We start from the raw sequence: 16,648 nt of genomic DNA on the forward strand, positions 1-16,648 counted from the left end.
AAAATTAAGTACACTATTACTGCTTCCATAGAAATTATGAAGGCAATTAGCAGCCTGGTGTTCCTGATCAAATGAATTTGATTAATTGATCATCAGCAAGTGTGGCCACCTCTTAAAAAGCAGAGGTTTTGGCAGTTTGCTGGTCTGGAGCACTCAGGTGTATGTTAACACAATGCCAAGGAGGAAAGACATCAGCAATGATCTTATAGAAGCAGTTGTTGCTGCACATCAGTCTGGGAAGGGTTATAAGGCCATTTTCAAACAATTTGAAATCCATCATTCTACTGTGAGAAAGATTATTCAGAAGTGGAAAACATTCAAGACAGTTGCCAATCTTCCCAGGAGTGGACGTCCCAGCAAATTTACTCCAAGGTCAGACCGTGCAATGCTCAGAGAAATTGCAAAAAAACCAAGAACTACATCTAGGATTCTACAGGCCACAGTTAGCATGTTAAATGTTAAAGTTCATCACAGTACAATGAAAAAAAAAAAGACTGCGCAAGTATGGCTTGTTTGGAAGGGTTGCCAGAAGAAAGCCTCTTCTATCTAAAAAGAACATGGCAGCACGGCTTAGGTTTGCAAAGATGCATCTGAACAAGCCACAAGCCTTCTGGAACAACGTCCTTTGGACAGATGAGACCAAAGTGGAAATGTTTGGCCATAATGCACAGCACCATGTTTGGCGAAAACCAAACACAGCATATCAGCACAAACACTTCATACCAACCATCAAGCACGGTGGTGGAGGGGTGATGATTTGGGCTTGTTTTGCAGCCACAGGGCCTGGGCACCTTGCAGTCATTGTGTCAACCATGAACTCCTCTGTATACCAAAGTATTCTAGAGGCAAACATGAGGCCATCTGTCCAACAGCTAAAGCTTGGCTGCAATTGGGTCATGCAACAGGACAATTATCCCAAGCACACCAGCAAATCTACAACCCCGATTCCAAAAAAGTTGGGACAAAGTACAAATTGTAAATAAAAATGGAATGCAATAATTTACAAATCTCAAAAACTGATATTATATTCACAATAGAACATAAACAACATATCAAATGTTGAAAATGAGACATTTTGAAATTTCATGCCAAATATTGGCTCATTTGAAATTTCATGACAGCAACACATCTCAAAAAAGTTGGGACAGGGGCAATAAGAGGCTGGAAAAGTTAAAGGTACAAAAAAGGAACAGCTGGAGGACCAAACTTCAACTCATTAGGTCAATTGGCAATAGGTCATTAACATGACTGGGTATAAAAAGAGCATCTTGGAGTGGCAGCGGCTCTCAGAAGTAAAGATGGGAAGAGGATCACCAATCCCCCTAATTCTGCACCGACAAATAGTGGAGCAATATCAGAAAGGAGTTTGACAGTGTAAAATTGCAAAGAGTTTGAACATATCATCATCTACAGTGCATAATATCAGCAAAAGATTCAGAGAATCTGGAAGAATCTCTGTGCGTAAGGGTCAAGGCCGGAAAACCATACTGGGTGCCCGTGATCTTCGGGCCCTTAGACGGCACTGCATCACATACAGGCATGCTTCTGTATTGGAAATCACAAAATGGGCTCAGGAATATTTCCAGAGAACATTATCTGTGAACACAATTCACCGTGCCATCTGCCGTTGCCAGCTAAAACTCTATAGTTCAAAGAAGAAGCAGTATCTAAACTTGATCCAGAAGCGCAGACGTCTTCTCTGGGCCAAGGCTCATTTAAAATGGACTGTGGCAAAGTGGAAAACTGTTCTGTGGTCAGACGAATCAAAATTTGAAGTTCTTTATGGAAATCAGGGACGCCGTGTCATTCGGACTAAAGAGAAAAAGGACGACCCAAGTTGTTATCAGCACTCAGTTCAGAAGCCTGCATCTCTGATGGTATGGGGTTGCATTAGTGCGTGTGGCATGGGCAGCTTACACATCTGGAAAGACACCATCAATGCTGAAAGGTATATCCAGGTTCTAGAGCAACATATGCTCCCATCCAGACGACGTCTCTTTCAGGGAAGACCTTGCATTTTCCAACATGACAATGCCAAACCACATACTGCATCAATTATAGCATCATGGCTGCGTAGAAGAAGGGTCCGGGTACTGAACTGGTCAGCCTGCAGTCCAGATCTTTCACCCATAGAAAACATTTGGCGCATCATAAAACGGAAGATACGACAAAAAAGACCTAAGACAGTTGAGCAACTAGAATCCTACATTAGACAAGAATGGGTTAACATTCCTATCCCTAAACTTGAGCAACTTGTCTCCTCAGTCCCCAGACGTTTACAGACTGTTGTAAAGAGAAAAGGGGATGTCTCACAGTGGTAAACATGGCCTTGTCCCAACTTTTTTGAGATGTGTTGTTGTCATGAAATTTAAAAATCACCTAATTTTTCTCTTTAAATGATACATTTTCTCAGTTTAAACATTTGATGTGCCATCTATGTTCTATTCTGAATAAAATATGGAATTTTGAAACTTCCACATCATTGCATTCCGTTTTTATTTACAATTTGTACTTTGTCCCAACTTTTTTGGAATTGGGGTTGTACAGCAAAATGGCTGAAAAAGAAAAGAATCAAGGTGTTGGAATGGCCAAGTCAAAGTCCAGACCTCAGCCCAACTGAAATGCTGTGGTGGGACCTTGAGCGCTGTGCATAAACAAATACCCTCAAACATGAATGAACTGAAGCAATGTTGTAAAGAAGAGTGGGCCAAAATTCCTCCACAACGATATGAGAGACTGATAAAATCATACAGAAAACGACTGCTTCAAGTTATTGCTGCAAAAGGTGGTCCTACAAGCTATTGAATCATGGGGTGTACTTACTTTTTCACACATGGATTCTGCATTTTCACTTAATTTTTTTTAAATAAATAATGACACAGTGGAATCTGTTGTGTGTTGCTTTGCACCTGAGGTTAGATTTGCATAATTTTAGGACCTGGTAAGGATCAGATGATTTTTTGTTGCTGTACGTCTTGATTGGTAAAACCATGTAACTGGAAGAGGGTGTACTTTCTTTTTCACATGACTGTACCTGCTGCATTACATTACCAAGCCTCCGTATGCAGGAAATATAAACCAAAGTGAAATTGGACCAAGGGAGGTTACTGTAAATCTGACATGAAATCTTGCGCGTGCAACCCAAAATGGTCCATTTCCCAGGCAGAAAACCTTCAAAATGTTCATGATGTAAATGATGTTTCAGCTAGGTCGAAAGTGTATTTTTGGACCAGAATGACACGAGTTTTACTTTGGATTTGCAAAACAGCTATCGGTAATTTAACTTGATGCCTCATTCATTTTTAGCACTGTGTCAATTATGTCAGAATATTACTCGCCAATACTCTGTTTCTAGCATGGGACCAAATTAAACCTGTACAAACTCTTACCAACAAAACTAGAACTGTTGTTGATCTAAGAGAGTCAGTCATAAAATTTGTGTTTTTATTCTTTCTAGCCTCTGAACATGCAGTGTTGAAAGAAGACATGGAGACCAGGACTCAGAATCAGTCAGTACATGTACAAAGAATGGACGCTGTTGAGTGTTGACTCATTTCGGGGTCTGGACAGGAACTACACGGTAGTCATTTAAAATGAGTCCCTGTCTCAAGTCCTCTTGAACCAGCCTCAGTCCAACACAGTCATGGATGATGTTAAAAGTGGTAAATGTATCCCGAAGTGGCGGTATTGAGGTGATTATTCGTTGATAGTTACTGGATCAGCCAGCGAAAACGGTACAAAATATTAAGCGCTTTTCAACGCCATTTCTAGCATCTGGTACAAAAATCCCATGGCGCGACATATCAATAAGGTAGTGTGTCTCTTCTGATGACCATAATAACCCTTTCTCTACAATCATTCAACTCGAAACAGTAAGTAATGTGATAAATTGAACCAATTCAACCATGATTTTAAAAGAACAAACAAACAAACAAACAAACAAAACCCAAGTGTACCGGTTTAATACCTTACCGTTACTATGCCAACCTGCAGTGAGAGACTGACTGATCCTAAAGGCAGGAAACAGTGCCATGTGCACATTAAATCCTTCGAAATAGCTCTTATTGCACTTTATATTTTATTATTCATCATTGGAACATGGAGGTACTGACAAGCGTGACCTAATCTATTATTAGCTCACTAAAACACTGTTTAATGCCCCACAGGGAGGTCTTTCATCACACAGGATGACAGGTAGATTATCAGACATCATCGTGCAGCAGAAAGAGACAGGAAGTAATCTCTCTCTCTCTCTCTAATTTGGAGACATTAAAAACAAGGGAATGACAGTCAGTGGAAAAAAAAACAACAACATGACAAAATAGACAGAATGACATCCTGTCATACTGACAGCGACAATCTAAGATTATAATAATTGATTGTTTTCGATGCTGTTGTGATTTCAACCATTTACTTTATGTCAAATTTGAGGAAAATTAGAACATGTGAAAGAGAAAATTCCACTTAACAGTTTATCCTATCATATATCCTAATCTTGACCAGTGTTGTAGTCGAGTCACTAAACCTCGAGTCCGAGTCCAGTCTCGAGTCCCCAGTGTTCAAGTCCGAGTCAAGTCCAAGTCATTCAGGAAAATTTCGAATCGAGTCCAAGTCGAGGCGGCACGGTGGTGTAGTGGTTAGCGCTGTCGCCTCACAGCAAGAAGGTCCGGGTTCGAGCCCCGGGGCCGGCGAGGGCCTTTCTGTGCGGAGTTTGCATGTTCTCCCCGTGTCCGCGTGGGTTTCCTCCGGGTGCTCCGGTTTCCCCCACAGTCCAAAGACATGCAGGTTAGGTTAACTGGTGACTCTAAATTGACTGTAGGTGTGAATGTGAGTGTGAATGGTTGTCTGTGTCTATGTGTCAGCCCTGTGATGACCTGGCGACTTGTCCAGGGTGTATCCCGCCTTTCGCCCGTAGTCAGCTGGGATAGGCTCCAGCTTGCCTGCGACCCTGTAGAACAGGATCAAGCGGCTAGAGATAATGAGATGAGTCCAAGTTGAGTCACTACTGATCTGAGTCGAGTCCGAAAACAACACTCCAACCGCACCATTTGACGGTGGCTGTTTCAGCGCCATTAATATTAGTTTGTTCCTGAACATGACATATAAACAGGTGAATGTGCATTCTCTTTGTTAGGGAGTGTGAAGTATTCTGTCAGAGATGGTTGGGAGACGGATGTAAGTGCAGAAGACATGTTTATTAATACAAGTGAAGACATAAACAATCCAGAACGTCAGGCAAAATCGTAAAACAGTGAAACGGGCAATACGTCGAGCGAGGCACAAACAGGCTATCGTAGACTCGGCAGAATCATAGACAAGAAACAGGAAATCAGGGATCAGGAAACCAAACAAGGAAATAAGGCTCGGTAATATATCAGTAATGCAACTCAATACTTTGCAAAGTAAGTGTGCTTTCACAGTTTTTATATAGGTATGCTAATTGCACCTTAATCCCGTGCAGGTGCGAGTCGTTTACGGCGCGTGTGCGAGAGTCTGCTTGGTGCGCGTGCTGTCCGGAGTGCACCCGAGAGTCTATCTGATGCATGCACCAAGGCGCACAGGTGTGCACGAAATGAGTACAAAAATTAATGTAGATATAAATATCTTATGCCAAATTATTATGGCATGTTACAAAAAATAAAGAAAAAAATCAGAGTCCTCGTCTCCAATTTATGAGTCTGAATGCAGTTAATGCACGAGTCCGAGTCATCGATGCTCAAGTCCAAGTCAAATCACGAGTCCTTAAAATTAGGGCACGAGTCGGACTCGAGTACTACAAGCCTGATCTCGACAGTCATAAAATCACCAGTGCACATAATCCTTAATGATGGGGACTGTACTGGAATATCTACCCTGCTTGTATTTACCTGAAAGATGAGATTTGTTGTATACTTAACAGTTATTCCACGAAATCGAGTCATACATGAGCTGACTAAAAGCCACGTACGACCAGACTGAGAGGAATAACTGTTTTATTCTATTTTATTCATTCACTGGATTTTGAGAAACAGAGCATTTTTAATTTTACTTTTTGCAAATTCGATAAATAAAAACTTTATACAAAACGGCCGACAAAATAATTTCCGCTTAGGGTATAAACAAACCGGCGAAATGACAGTAGCGATTTGTGAAAAATGCTATAATAATAGTTCTTGAAAAAAAAAGATATGCTCTTCCCATCAAATACTTTCATTCCATATTTTGTCGCTTATTTTTGTATTTTTTGGGGTTTTGTTTTTCGAGCAGAGTTTTTATTTCGTCCTCGGTTGGTTCAGCAACACGCACCGCCATTTTGTTTTTCTCTACTCACAGTATATGAGCTGATAGCCTAGTAATACGGAGTAGCCAATCAGAGCGCACGATTGCTCATATCCAATGAATGTGGATATAATAATTGGTCATATTGTGTCTAAAATGTCACTTAATAACAATTTCTCATTCATAGAACTATTGTATAAAGTAATACCACTTGAGGTTGTTCTGTTGTACTGAATATCAGCATGACTGCAGCCTCGTACCTACAACCGAATCACGTCCATGCCGACGCTCAGTGCAACAGCGCTCCCTCTCGTGTGATATCTCTTAATAGCATACAGTAAGTCAAGCGGAATAGCCTCTTGACTTAATCTTGTTTGAGGCTCTGTTGTTATTAATGTCGCCTTGCCCCACCAAAATCTCTGGTCATGAGCTGCTGCTGTGAATAACTGTTCATGCTTTGGATCCACTTTAATTAGAAAATTACAAAACAGTGCAGACACAGCCTCAAATCCAATGTTCAAAAGACTTTCACATTTTCTAATTTTATGTAGTTTCACTAGAGTCAGAGTGTGGTTGGAGATTGGGGGTATCCTCTACTGCAGGGGTTCCCAAACTTTTCCATGCCAAGGCCCCCCAAACAGCATTAGCTTCTGGTCGGGGACCCCCTTTGCAAACCCACAGACAATGCTACAAAATATGTAAAGAAACATCAACTTTTAGAATGTTATCTCTTACTTTTATTCAATATTCAATAACTGTTACATTTGTTTAGCATAAGAATATTATTAACTAACATGTTTTCAACACAAATATTTTCGCACTGAACAATAAACTTTTCAACAAACTGTTGATAAGAACAGCACAAAAGAAATCAAACCACTCTCAACTGTGTGTGTGTGTGTGTGTGTGTGTCTGGGAGTGACAGATGGTTTACACTAGTGGGAGGGATGGGCTTGGTGGCTCCTACATAGTTTGTCAACCCTGGGCTTAATCTCCGTCAGTGCCATATGCATGTCATTGTCCACATGTAGACGTGCTCTATGTTTGGTTTTGAGTACCTTTAAAGTTGAAAAGCCAGACTCACACAAGTAGGTTGTTGCAAAAGGGAGAAGGCATTTCAATGCCCTGTCAGCCAAGCTGGGATAGTCCTTTCTTACATGTAGCCAGTAGTTAGACAGGGGAGCCTCAAAGTCCATTTTTACCGGTAAATCCCCTGAGTTTGTCATCTCAATCAGCTCCTCCTGTGACTTTAAGTCCAGACTTGAACCGACACCGGGGGCAAAGGGGTTCCTAACCCAGTTTAAATGTGTGTTTTCGAGGTCAAGGAAATAGTCTTTGAAATTTCCTTGGAGGTGCTCCAGGTGGGACTGGCTCAATGGAGAGACGGAGCCCAAATCATCACATGACAGCAGCTCCTGGTGAAGTAGTGGGAACATTTCTGTAACTCCCTCCTGGAGCTTGTTTGACCACAGCATGATCTTTTTGTAAAAAGCACGCACTTTGTCTTGCACCTGGAGTATGTACGTGTCACGTCCTTGCATGCTTTGATTCAGTACATTTATGGCCCTTTTCCACTACCCTTTTTCAGCTCACTTCAGCTCGCTTCAGCTCACTTCAGCCCGACACGGCTCGCGTTTCGACTACCAAAAACCAGCACGACTCAGCTCGCTTCAGCTCTGCTTAGCCCCTAAAACTCGCACCGTTTTGGAGTGGGGCTGAAGCGAGCCAAAGCGAGCCGAGTGAGGCTGGGGGCGTGAGCAGACACTCCCCTGTGCACTGATTGGTGAGGAGGAGTGTCCTCACATGCCCACACACGCCCCGCGAGCGCGCTGGGATCTGTAAACACCGCAAACCCGGAAGGAGAAGAATTACGAGAATTTCTGAAGCCTTATGTGCCTCGCCTCATCTATTGAGGTATTTCACCTGACGTCACAGGGTCACGTGACGCCCCGGTGTCCACCATTTTGGACGGCAAGCTAGCTAATGTCAACAACAGTAGCTAGTATGTTACTGTAGCAATATTTACGTTCAGTCATTTGGATGACTGTTAAAACCTTTCAGTCTCAAGTTTTTCCTTTACTGGATTTACTAGTTTACTGAGCTAGCGCGCGATGGCTCCCGGCTCGGCCGCCGAGCGCGCGATGGCTCCCGGCTCGGCCGCCGAGCGCGCGATGGCTCCCGGCTCGGCCGCCGAGCGCGCGATGGCTCCCGGCTCGGCCGGAGAGCGCGCGATGGCTCCCGGCTCGGCCGGAGAGCGCGCGATGGCTCCCGGCTCGGCCGCCGAGCGCGCGATGGCTCCCAGCTTGCCCGAGCGCGCTAGCTCAGTAAACTAGTAAATCCAGTAAAGGAAAAACTTGAGACTGAAAGGTTTTAACAGTCATCCAAATGACTGAACGTAAATATTGCTACAGTAACATACTAGTTACTGTTGTTGACATTAGCTAGTGCTAACAGCTAGTTGCTAATACACTGCTACAACTACACCGACCCTAATAATACAGTTCTTGGTCATTGCCTGGTAACAGCAAACTTATAACGGGCCATGTCTCAACAGACTAAGAAGTTATTTCAATGACATTTAATAACATTTTGTTTATCCTGAGGACCGAAAGTAAATGAAAATGTGAACAAACCTTAGCTGTAATCAGATGGCGACCACCGGCTCCAGGGACGACCCACTGATGTAGGCATGTTACCCAGCCCGACACAAAATATTTGTAGGCATCCAAACTCGTATACGCTTTCAGATCAATCCCTGTGTATGGCGATGGGTTTTTAACGACATAGGTATACAGATCATGTGGGCCGAAGTCAGGTAAAGACGAGGGCTTCGTGTACTTCCGTACGTCAGTGAACAATCCTGGTGGAAGCAGGTAAACGTCGTTCTCTAAGCCTGCTAACCTCAATTTTTGCAAATACCTCTCCCTCTGCTCGCCCTGTAAATGCCCTACGTCGCTGGATAGTGAAGGTGTTTTCTGCATCTCGCTCCTTTTTCTTTTATGTTTTTCGTTTGTCGCCTTCCTCGCATTCAAACTGATTCGAGCCGTGCCGTCCAAAATGGCAGCGTCACATGACTTGGTCACGTGAGTGAAATACCTCAATACGCTCTTGCCAGTATCTGTCCGCGTTGTCGGTGACAACAAGCCACAGCACCAAGACCAGCAACACTAACGACTCCATGTCCTCCATGTTTATTGTTTACTATTCGGGTCGTGAGACTACCGCTTAAAAGCTCACTGATGTCACTGCACTGCTTAACGACATCACGTGACGTCCACCCACTTTCGCTAACTCCACCCAATGTGTCCACCCACTTCCAGCCAGCACGGTTCAGTGTGGTTGTAGTCGAAATGCAACTCCAACAGCCCCGCTCAGCTCGACTCAGCACGGCACGGCTCAGCCCGACTCAGCCGCGTTTGTAGTGGAAAAGCGGCATTAGATGCTGGAAAATGTCTGACATGTATGCAAGTTCCAGGTTGCATCGGTGAACCGATCTGCCAGCTGATGCTTTTCAGATGAGAGGAACTCTGCAACCTCCCTCCGCAGCTCATAGACACGGTTCAAAACTGTGCCCCGTGACAGCCAGCGCACGTTCGAGTGAAGCAGCAGCCCCTCAAAACGAGCGTCCATCTCATTACAAAGCAGGGTAAACAGTCTGTGTTTCATGGGACGGGCTTTAATAAAATTCACTACTTGTATAACCTCCTGTAGTACCTGATTCAACTCATTATCCATCCTTTTTGCGACCAGTGCCTCGCGATGGAGCATGCAGTGTGTGGCCACTACATGCGGGGCCTTCTGCTTATTGAGAGCGGTCACTCCACTGATCTTCCCGGTCATTGCCGCGGCTCCGTCCGAACACACCCCCACACAGCGGGTCCAGTCCAATCCGTTAGACTCGATGTAATCGTCCAAAACTTGAAAAATGTCTTTCCCAGTAGTTCTTCTTTCAAGTGCTTTACAAAATAGTATTTCCTCCACAATACGCTAGCTTGAGGAGCAAAGCAGCTTGATAAATGGCGCAAACTGCAACGTCACAGGCAATCGGAGAGATGAGCATGGCAAACAACGTTTCAATATGATGTATTATTATTAATAATTATATTTTATAATAATGATTAAAAAACTAATTACAATATATTTAATAATAATTATTTAAAATATATATATATTTTTTCGGGGCGGCACGGTGGTGTAGTGGTTAGCGCTGTCGCCTCACAGCAAGAAGGTCCTGGGTTCGAGCCCCGTGGCCGGCGAGGGCCTTTCTGTGCGGAGTTTGCATGTTCTCCCCGTGTCCGTGTGGGTTTCCTCCGGGTGCTCCGGTTTCCCCCACAGTCCAAAGACATGCAGGTTAGGTTAACTGGTGACTCTAAATTGACCGTAGGTGTGAATGTGAGTGTGAATGGTTGTCTGTGTCTATGTGTCAGCCCTGTGACCACTATACGAGGTACCAGCAGATAGCCTGCACCTTTTGATCTAAGTAGGCGTGGCGGGTCATAGAGGAGCAGAAGTTCACTCAGGTACTGTGGTGCGAGACCATTTAGTGCTTTAAAGGTCAATAGTAGTATTTTATAATCAATACGAAATTTGATTGGGAGCCAATGCAGTGTGGATAAGACAGGCGTGATGTGGTCATATTTTCTAGTTCTAGTAAGGACTCTTGCTGCGGCATTTTGAACTAACTGGAGCTTGTTTATGCACTTATTGGAACATCCAGACAGTAAGGCATTACAATAATCCAACCTGGAGGTAACGAAAGCATGGACTAGTTTTTCTGCATCATGCAATGACATTAAATTTCTTATCTTTGCAATATTTCTGAGATGAAAGAAAGCTATCCGGGTGATGTTATCAATGTGAGTTTCGAATGAAAGACTGGGGTCAATAATCACTCCGAGGTCTTTTACTGCTGCACGTGAAGAAACAGAAATGTCATCCAGAGTTACTGTGTAATCAGAAAACTTACTTCTAGCTTTATGTGGTCCTAGCACAAGTACTTCAGTCTTGTCAGAGTTAAGCAGAAGGAAATTTATAAGCATCCAGTGTCTAATGTCCTTAACACATTCCTCAATTCTATAAAGCCGGTGTCTCTCATGAGGTTTTGCAGAAACATACAACTGTGTGTCATCAGCATAACAGTGGAAACTAATACAATGTTTACGAATAATATCGCCCAAAGGTAACATATATAGAGAAAAAAGCAGTGGACCCAAGACAGAACCTTGTGGAACACCAAACTTTACCTCGGTATGTCTAGAAATATCACCATTTATATCGACATACTGATAACGATCAGTTAGATAAGACCTGAGCCAGGAGAGGGCCATTCCCTTAACTCCCACAACATTTTCTAGTCTATCCAGAAGAATGGAATGATCAATGGTATCAAATGCTGCACTAAGGTCAAGCAACACAAGTAGCGAGACACAGCCCTGATCAGACGCCAACAGTAGGTCGTTTACTACTTTAACCAGTGCTGTCTCTGTGCTATGATGAGGTCTAAATCCTGACTGATACATTTCATGGATGTTATTCCTATGTAAATATGAGCATAACTGCTGTGCCACAGCTTTTTCAAGGATCTTGGAGATAAAGGGGAGGTTTGATATTGGCCGATAATTGGACAGCTGACAGGGATCAAGGTCAGGTTTTTTAATCAGGGGTTTGATAACTTACTAGAACTAGAAAATATGACCACATCACGCCTGTCTTATCCACACTGCATTGGCTCCCAATCAAATTTCGTATTGATTATAAAATACTACTATTGACCTTTAAAGCACTAAATGGTCTCGCACCACAGTACCTGAGTGAACTTCTGCTCCTCTATGACCCGCCACGCCTACTTAGATCAAAAGGTGCAGGCTATCTGCTGGTACCTCGTATAGTGAAGGCTACATCAGGGGGCAGAGCCTTTTCTTACAAAGCCCCACTGTTATGGAACAGCCTTCCAAGTAATGTTCGGGAATCAGACACAATCTCAGCATTTAAGTCTAGGCTGAAAACATATCTGTTTAGTCAAGCCTTTTGTTAATGGTGTTTATGAGGTAAAGGAGTAGATCTGGAGGGTCCTCAGACATAGAGTGTTTTGGTAAACTGGGATGTATGGATGCTGTCAGTCCCCACTCGCTTGCTCACTCGAGTTTGTTGACGGTGCAGTGGCTGGCTGCTTTATGTCCCGGGGCTCCCTCATGCCTGTGTTACCTTCTGGCTCTCTCCTTTTAGTTATGCTGTCATAGTTAGTTGCCGGAGTCCCTGCTTGTACTCGGTGCAATATGTATACTGTTCCTACTTATTCAGGTGACATTGGGCATACCTAACCACCTGTGTTTTCTTTCTCTCCCCCCCCCCCCCCCCACCCCAAATCTGTCCCTCTGAGTTACATGGAGTCAACAGGAAATCTTTTGGTGGAGACGGTGGGGACCTCGACTGGCTATCGTAGCCTGCAGGGAATCGGCCGTCAGACGTTCTGTCGCATGTCCCAGACCCGGTGAAATGTAACTGAATTGTCTTGGCCAGGCCTAAGGGTCCCATCTGCATCTCATCATTGCTGAGGAGTGTGCTCCCATCACCCAATCAAGCATCCAGCCAGAGCAGGTCATGATATATTTTTTACCATATTAACATGCCATTGTGCGTCATGCCTGATGTAAAGACTCTCGTCTCTGCGAGCCTACCACACAGATTTAATACTTGTCATTTTTAGGGCATACCTAACAACGTGTTTTCTTTCTCTCCCCCCCCATCTGTCCCTCTGAGTTACATGTTGATCCTGGGATTGAGATGCTGGCCTCTTCTGCCCCTCGGACCTGCTTGATCCATCCTGGTGCCCTGTGTCTGGTCGGAGTTTTATCGCCCCACTCCTGTGAAGGACGGCCCCATGAGGACAGTTGAGGGTTATACCTGTTAAAACTGTTAATATTATAGTCAGGCTGTCTGTTGTTGCCCAAATGAGGATGGGTTCCCTTTTGAGTCTGGTTCCTCTCGAGGTTTCTTCCTCATGTCGTCTGAGGGAGTTTTTCCTTGCCACCGTCGCCACAGGCTTGCTCATTGGGGATAGATTAGGGATAAAATTAGCTCATGTTTTAAGTCGTTCAAATTCTGTAAAGCTGCTTTGCGACAATGTTTACTGTTAAAAGCGCTGTACAAATAAACTTGATTTGATTTGATTTGTGATGACCTGGCGACTTGTCCAGGGTGTACCCCGCCTTTCGCCCATAGTCAGCTGGGATAGGCTCCAGCCTGCCTGTGACCCTGTAGAAGGATAAAGCGGCTAGAGATAATGAGATGAGATGAGATATTTTTTTTCGCAATTTTTTTGTTATCGTTCCTCCAACTTTCTGAGGCCCCCCTAGCGCCCCCTGGCGGCCCCCACTTTGAAAACCACTGTGTATGTTCGCCTTCCTCTTAGGATGTCTTTACTTTAATACTGGTTTCACAACACCATCAGTTATAGTAGCCTGACTTTCTTTTGCATCTTAAGTCAGGCTTGTAGTACTTGAGTCCGACTCATGACTTGACTTGGACTTGAATACTGATGACTTGGACTTGGACTCGTGTATTAACTGCATTCGGACTCGTAAATTGGAGACGAGGACCCAGATTTTTTTTTCTTTATTTTTTGTAACATGTCATAATAATTTGGCACAAGATATTTATATTTATATCTACATTAATTTTTATACTAATTTCATGCAAGAGAATGCACATTCACCTGTTCATACATCATGTTCAGGAACAAACTAACGTTAATGGCGCTAAAATACCTGGAGAGGATGACCCTAGGATTGTCCGCTTTGCTTATACAGACTTCTCGTGCAGCGGGAAAAAATGCACTGCTGTGTGTTCCATATGTAGAAGAACTATCGAGGAGACGACGGGGACGACCTCGAACTTCAATCATCATTTGGTAAGACTCCACCCAGAGAAGGAAGTGACACGCTATGTTCATTGCTCTGTTGATAGCGGGGCTTGTGTTGGATTCGATTTGGATCAATAGTGGGCTCGACTCAAAATTTTCTTTAATGACTTGGACTTGAAGACTGGACTCGGACTCAAGGTTTAGTGACTCGACGACAGCACTGCCTTAAGTTCATGCCATGATGAGTCATCCATCATGACGTACGAGTCTGCTTCAAATTTGACCCCACAGCTCTAATGCTGAATTAATATGTTCGGTTTTCCAGGCCAGCTCACAGCAATGTAAGAATATTTTAAATTTTAACACACACACACACACACATATATACATATACATATATATATATATATATATATATATATATATATATATATATATATATATATATTTTCCCTCTACTAACTCAGTGTTACTTCTTTTATGTTGAATAAAAAATGACATGCTATAGCTTTAATATAAGATAGCACATGATGGAAATAATATGCAATAAGGCATAATTTATCTCTTGTTTGCCTGCAGTGGAGTGTTATAGGAATCAATATAATGTTTGCACATTGTCCTGCCACAGGCGACTGAAGGAGTCCATCACTTATCTGTTAAAATGAAGAACCTTGCCCTGCATTATATACTTGCAATACAAAGCAAATTACATTACAAGGGAGAGGAGACACAGAAGGAAAGAAGAAGAGAAAAAAACCAGACATCAGCGATGACTAATTCTTCTGCCAAAATCTTTTAAAGTCCAGTAGTGAACGCATCACTGGCACTAGATTTGTGGCTGGTGATATGTGCAGGCCACCAAAGTAACAAAATGTGACAGTAGAACAGGCAGCCATGAGGTGCACAGGTGTGTTAGTCCAACACACACACGCACACACACACACACACACAGTCACGCTCACACCTGCCTCAGCAAGGCTATTAGAATAAGTGGCAGGTCTCTGCATAAAATTACACTCAGTCTAATGAAACAGCTGACAGTCTATTCAAGATGCTGATTAATGCACCGGAGGGGAGGTTAGTTCGGTCGGCGGGAGGAGGAGAAGAAGGAAATAGAGTGTATGCTGCAACATATGGAAGATGGGGATAGATAGATAGAGTAAGGGGCTGTAAACAGGAGAAATAACAGAACGAGTGCGTTTTGAGAGAGAGAGAACCATTGTGGTTAGTGGGTGCTACTCAAAACAGAATGAGATAAGTTATCCTTTCAGGTTTAGCGGTTGTATACAGTATGTCACCTTCAGTTAGATTGGATTTGGAGTTAGAATGCTTTAAATCAGGGTGGCACGGTGGTGTAGTGGTTAGCACTGTCGCCTCACAGCAAGAAGGTCCGGGTTCGAGCCCCGGGGCCGGCGAGGGCCTTTCTGTGTGGAGTTTGCATGTTCTCCCCGTGTCCACGTGGGTTTCCTCCGGGTGCTCCGGTTTCCCCCACAGTCCAAAGACATGCAGGTTAGGTTAACTGGTGACTCTAAATTGACCGTAGGTGTGAATGTGAGTGTGAATGGTTGTCTGTGTCTATGTGTCAGCCCTGTGATGACCTGGCGACTTGTCCAGGGTGTACCCCGCCTTTCGCCCGTAGTCAGCTGGGATAGGCTCCAGCTTGCCTGCGACCCTGTAGAACAGGATAAAACGGCTAGAGATAATGAGATGAGATGCTTTAAATCACTGAGACTTAAAAAGGCTAAGTAATTTTAATCTCTGTTCCTATGTATTTGAGCAGCACGGTGGTAGCAAGAAAGTCCGGGTTCGAGACCAGCGGCCGGCGAGAGCCTTTCTGTGCGGAGTTTGCATGTTCTCCCCGTGTCCGCGTGGGTTTCCTCCGGGTGCTCCGGTTTCCCCCACAGTCCAAAGACATGCAGGTTAGGTTAACTGGTGGCTCTAAATTGACCGTAGGTGTGAATGTGAGTGTGAATGGTTGTGTGTCTGGGGAAGCTGCGACAGGCCTAGCAAGCCGGTGTTAGATGATACCTTTGTTGGAGCGAAACCCCCCCCCCCCCAAACCTGTGTATTCAAAGACTTTCATCAAATCGCCAGAAATATCACACTTGCACATAAATCATAATGATGAATCTGCACTGGGATAATTTCTTTCTCTCTGTGTGTCCAAGTTATTCAAACACACACATGAATACACACAAGCACAAAAATTGTAATGGCTAACCTGTGTGTTGATTCTGATCGCTCCGATGGATGGGATCTCAAAGTAGTATCCTGTTGAAGAGCAACAAAAAACAATTAGAAGCAATAAAGTGAATGAAAAAAAAAATTAGGGATGTATCAAAACCGATACTGGTATCAGGCACTGGTACAATCCTGGGGAAAAAAAAAAAAAAGAAGCAGCTCAGGTGCTGTAGACCTAGTGATCTGTGTCACAGTAATTAAAGGTAGACTGCATTTCAGATTTTTCAAGTGTAGGTCATAAAAAGAACTTTCCCAACACCCAATTATTTTTTGTTTAGTGGACCGAAA

At 43.6% G+C, this 16,648-nt stretch overlaps 1 protein-coding gene across 1 annotated transcript in view; it reads right to left on the reverse strand.

The window, feature by feature from the left end:
• The window catches only part of cacna2d2a (calcium channel, voltage-dependent, alpha 2/delta subunit 2a), a 697,573-nt gene that overhangs the window by 84,961 nt on the left and 595,964 nt on the right, over positions 1–16,648 (reverse strand). The window contains exon 14 of the mRNA XM_060919306.1: positions 16,341–16,390. Within this exon, the coding sequence (XP_060775289.1) occupies positions 16,341–16,390 (50 nt within the window). The remainder of the gene's footprint in view (positions 1–16,340; positions 16,391–16,648) is intronic.

This window comes from Neoarius graeffei, chromosome 4, assembly GCF_027579695.1.
Source record: "Neoarius graeffei isolate fNeoGra1 chromosome 4, fNeoGra1.pri, whole genome shotgun sequence".
Classification (NCBI taxonomy): domain Eukaryota; kingdom Metazoa; phylum Chordata; class Actinopteri; order Siluriformes; family Ariidae; genus Neoarius; species Neoarius graeffei.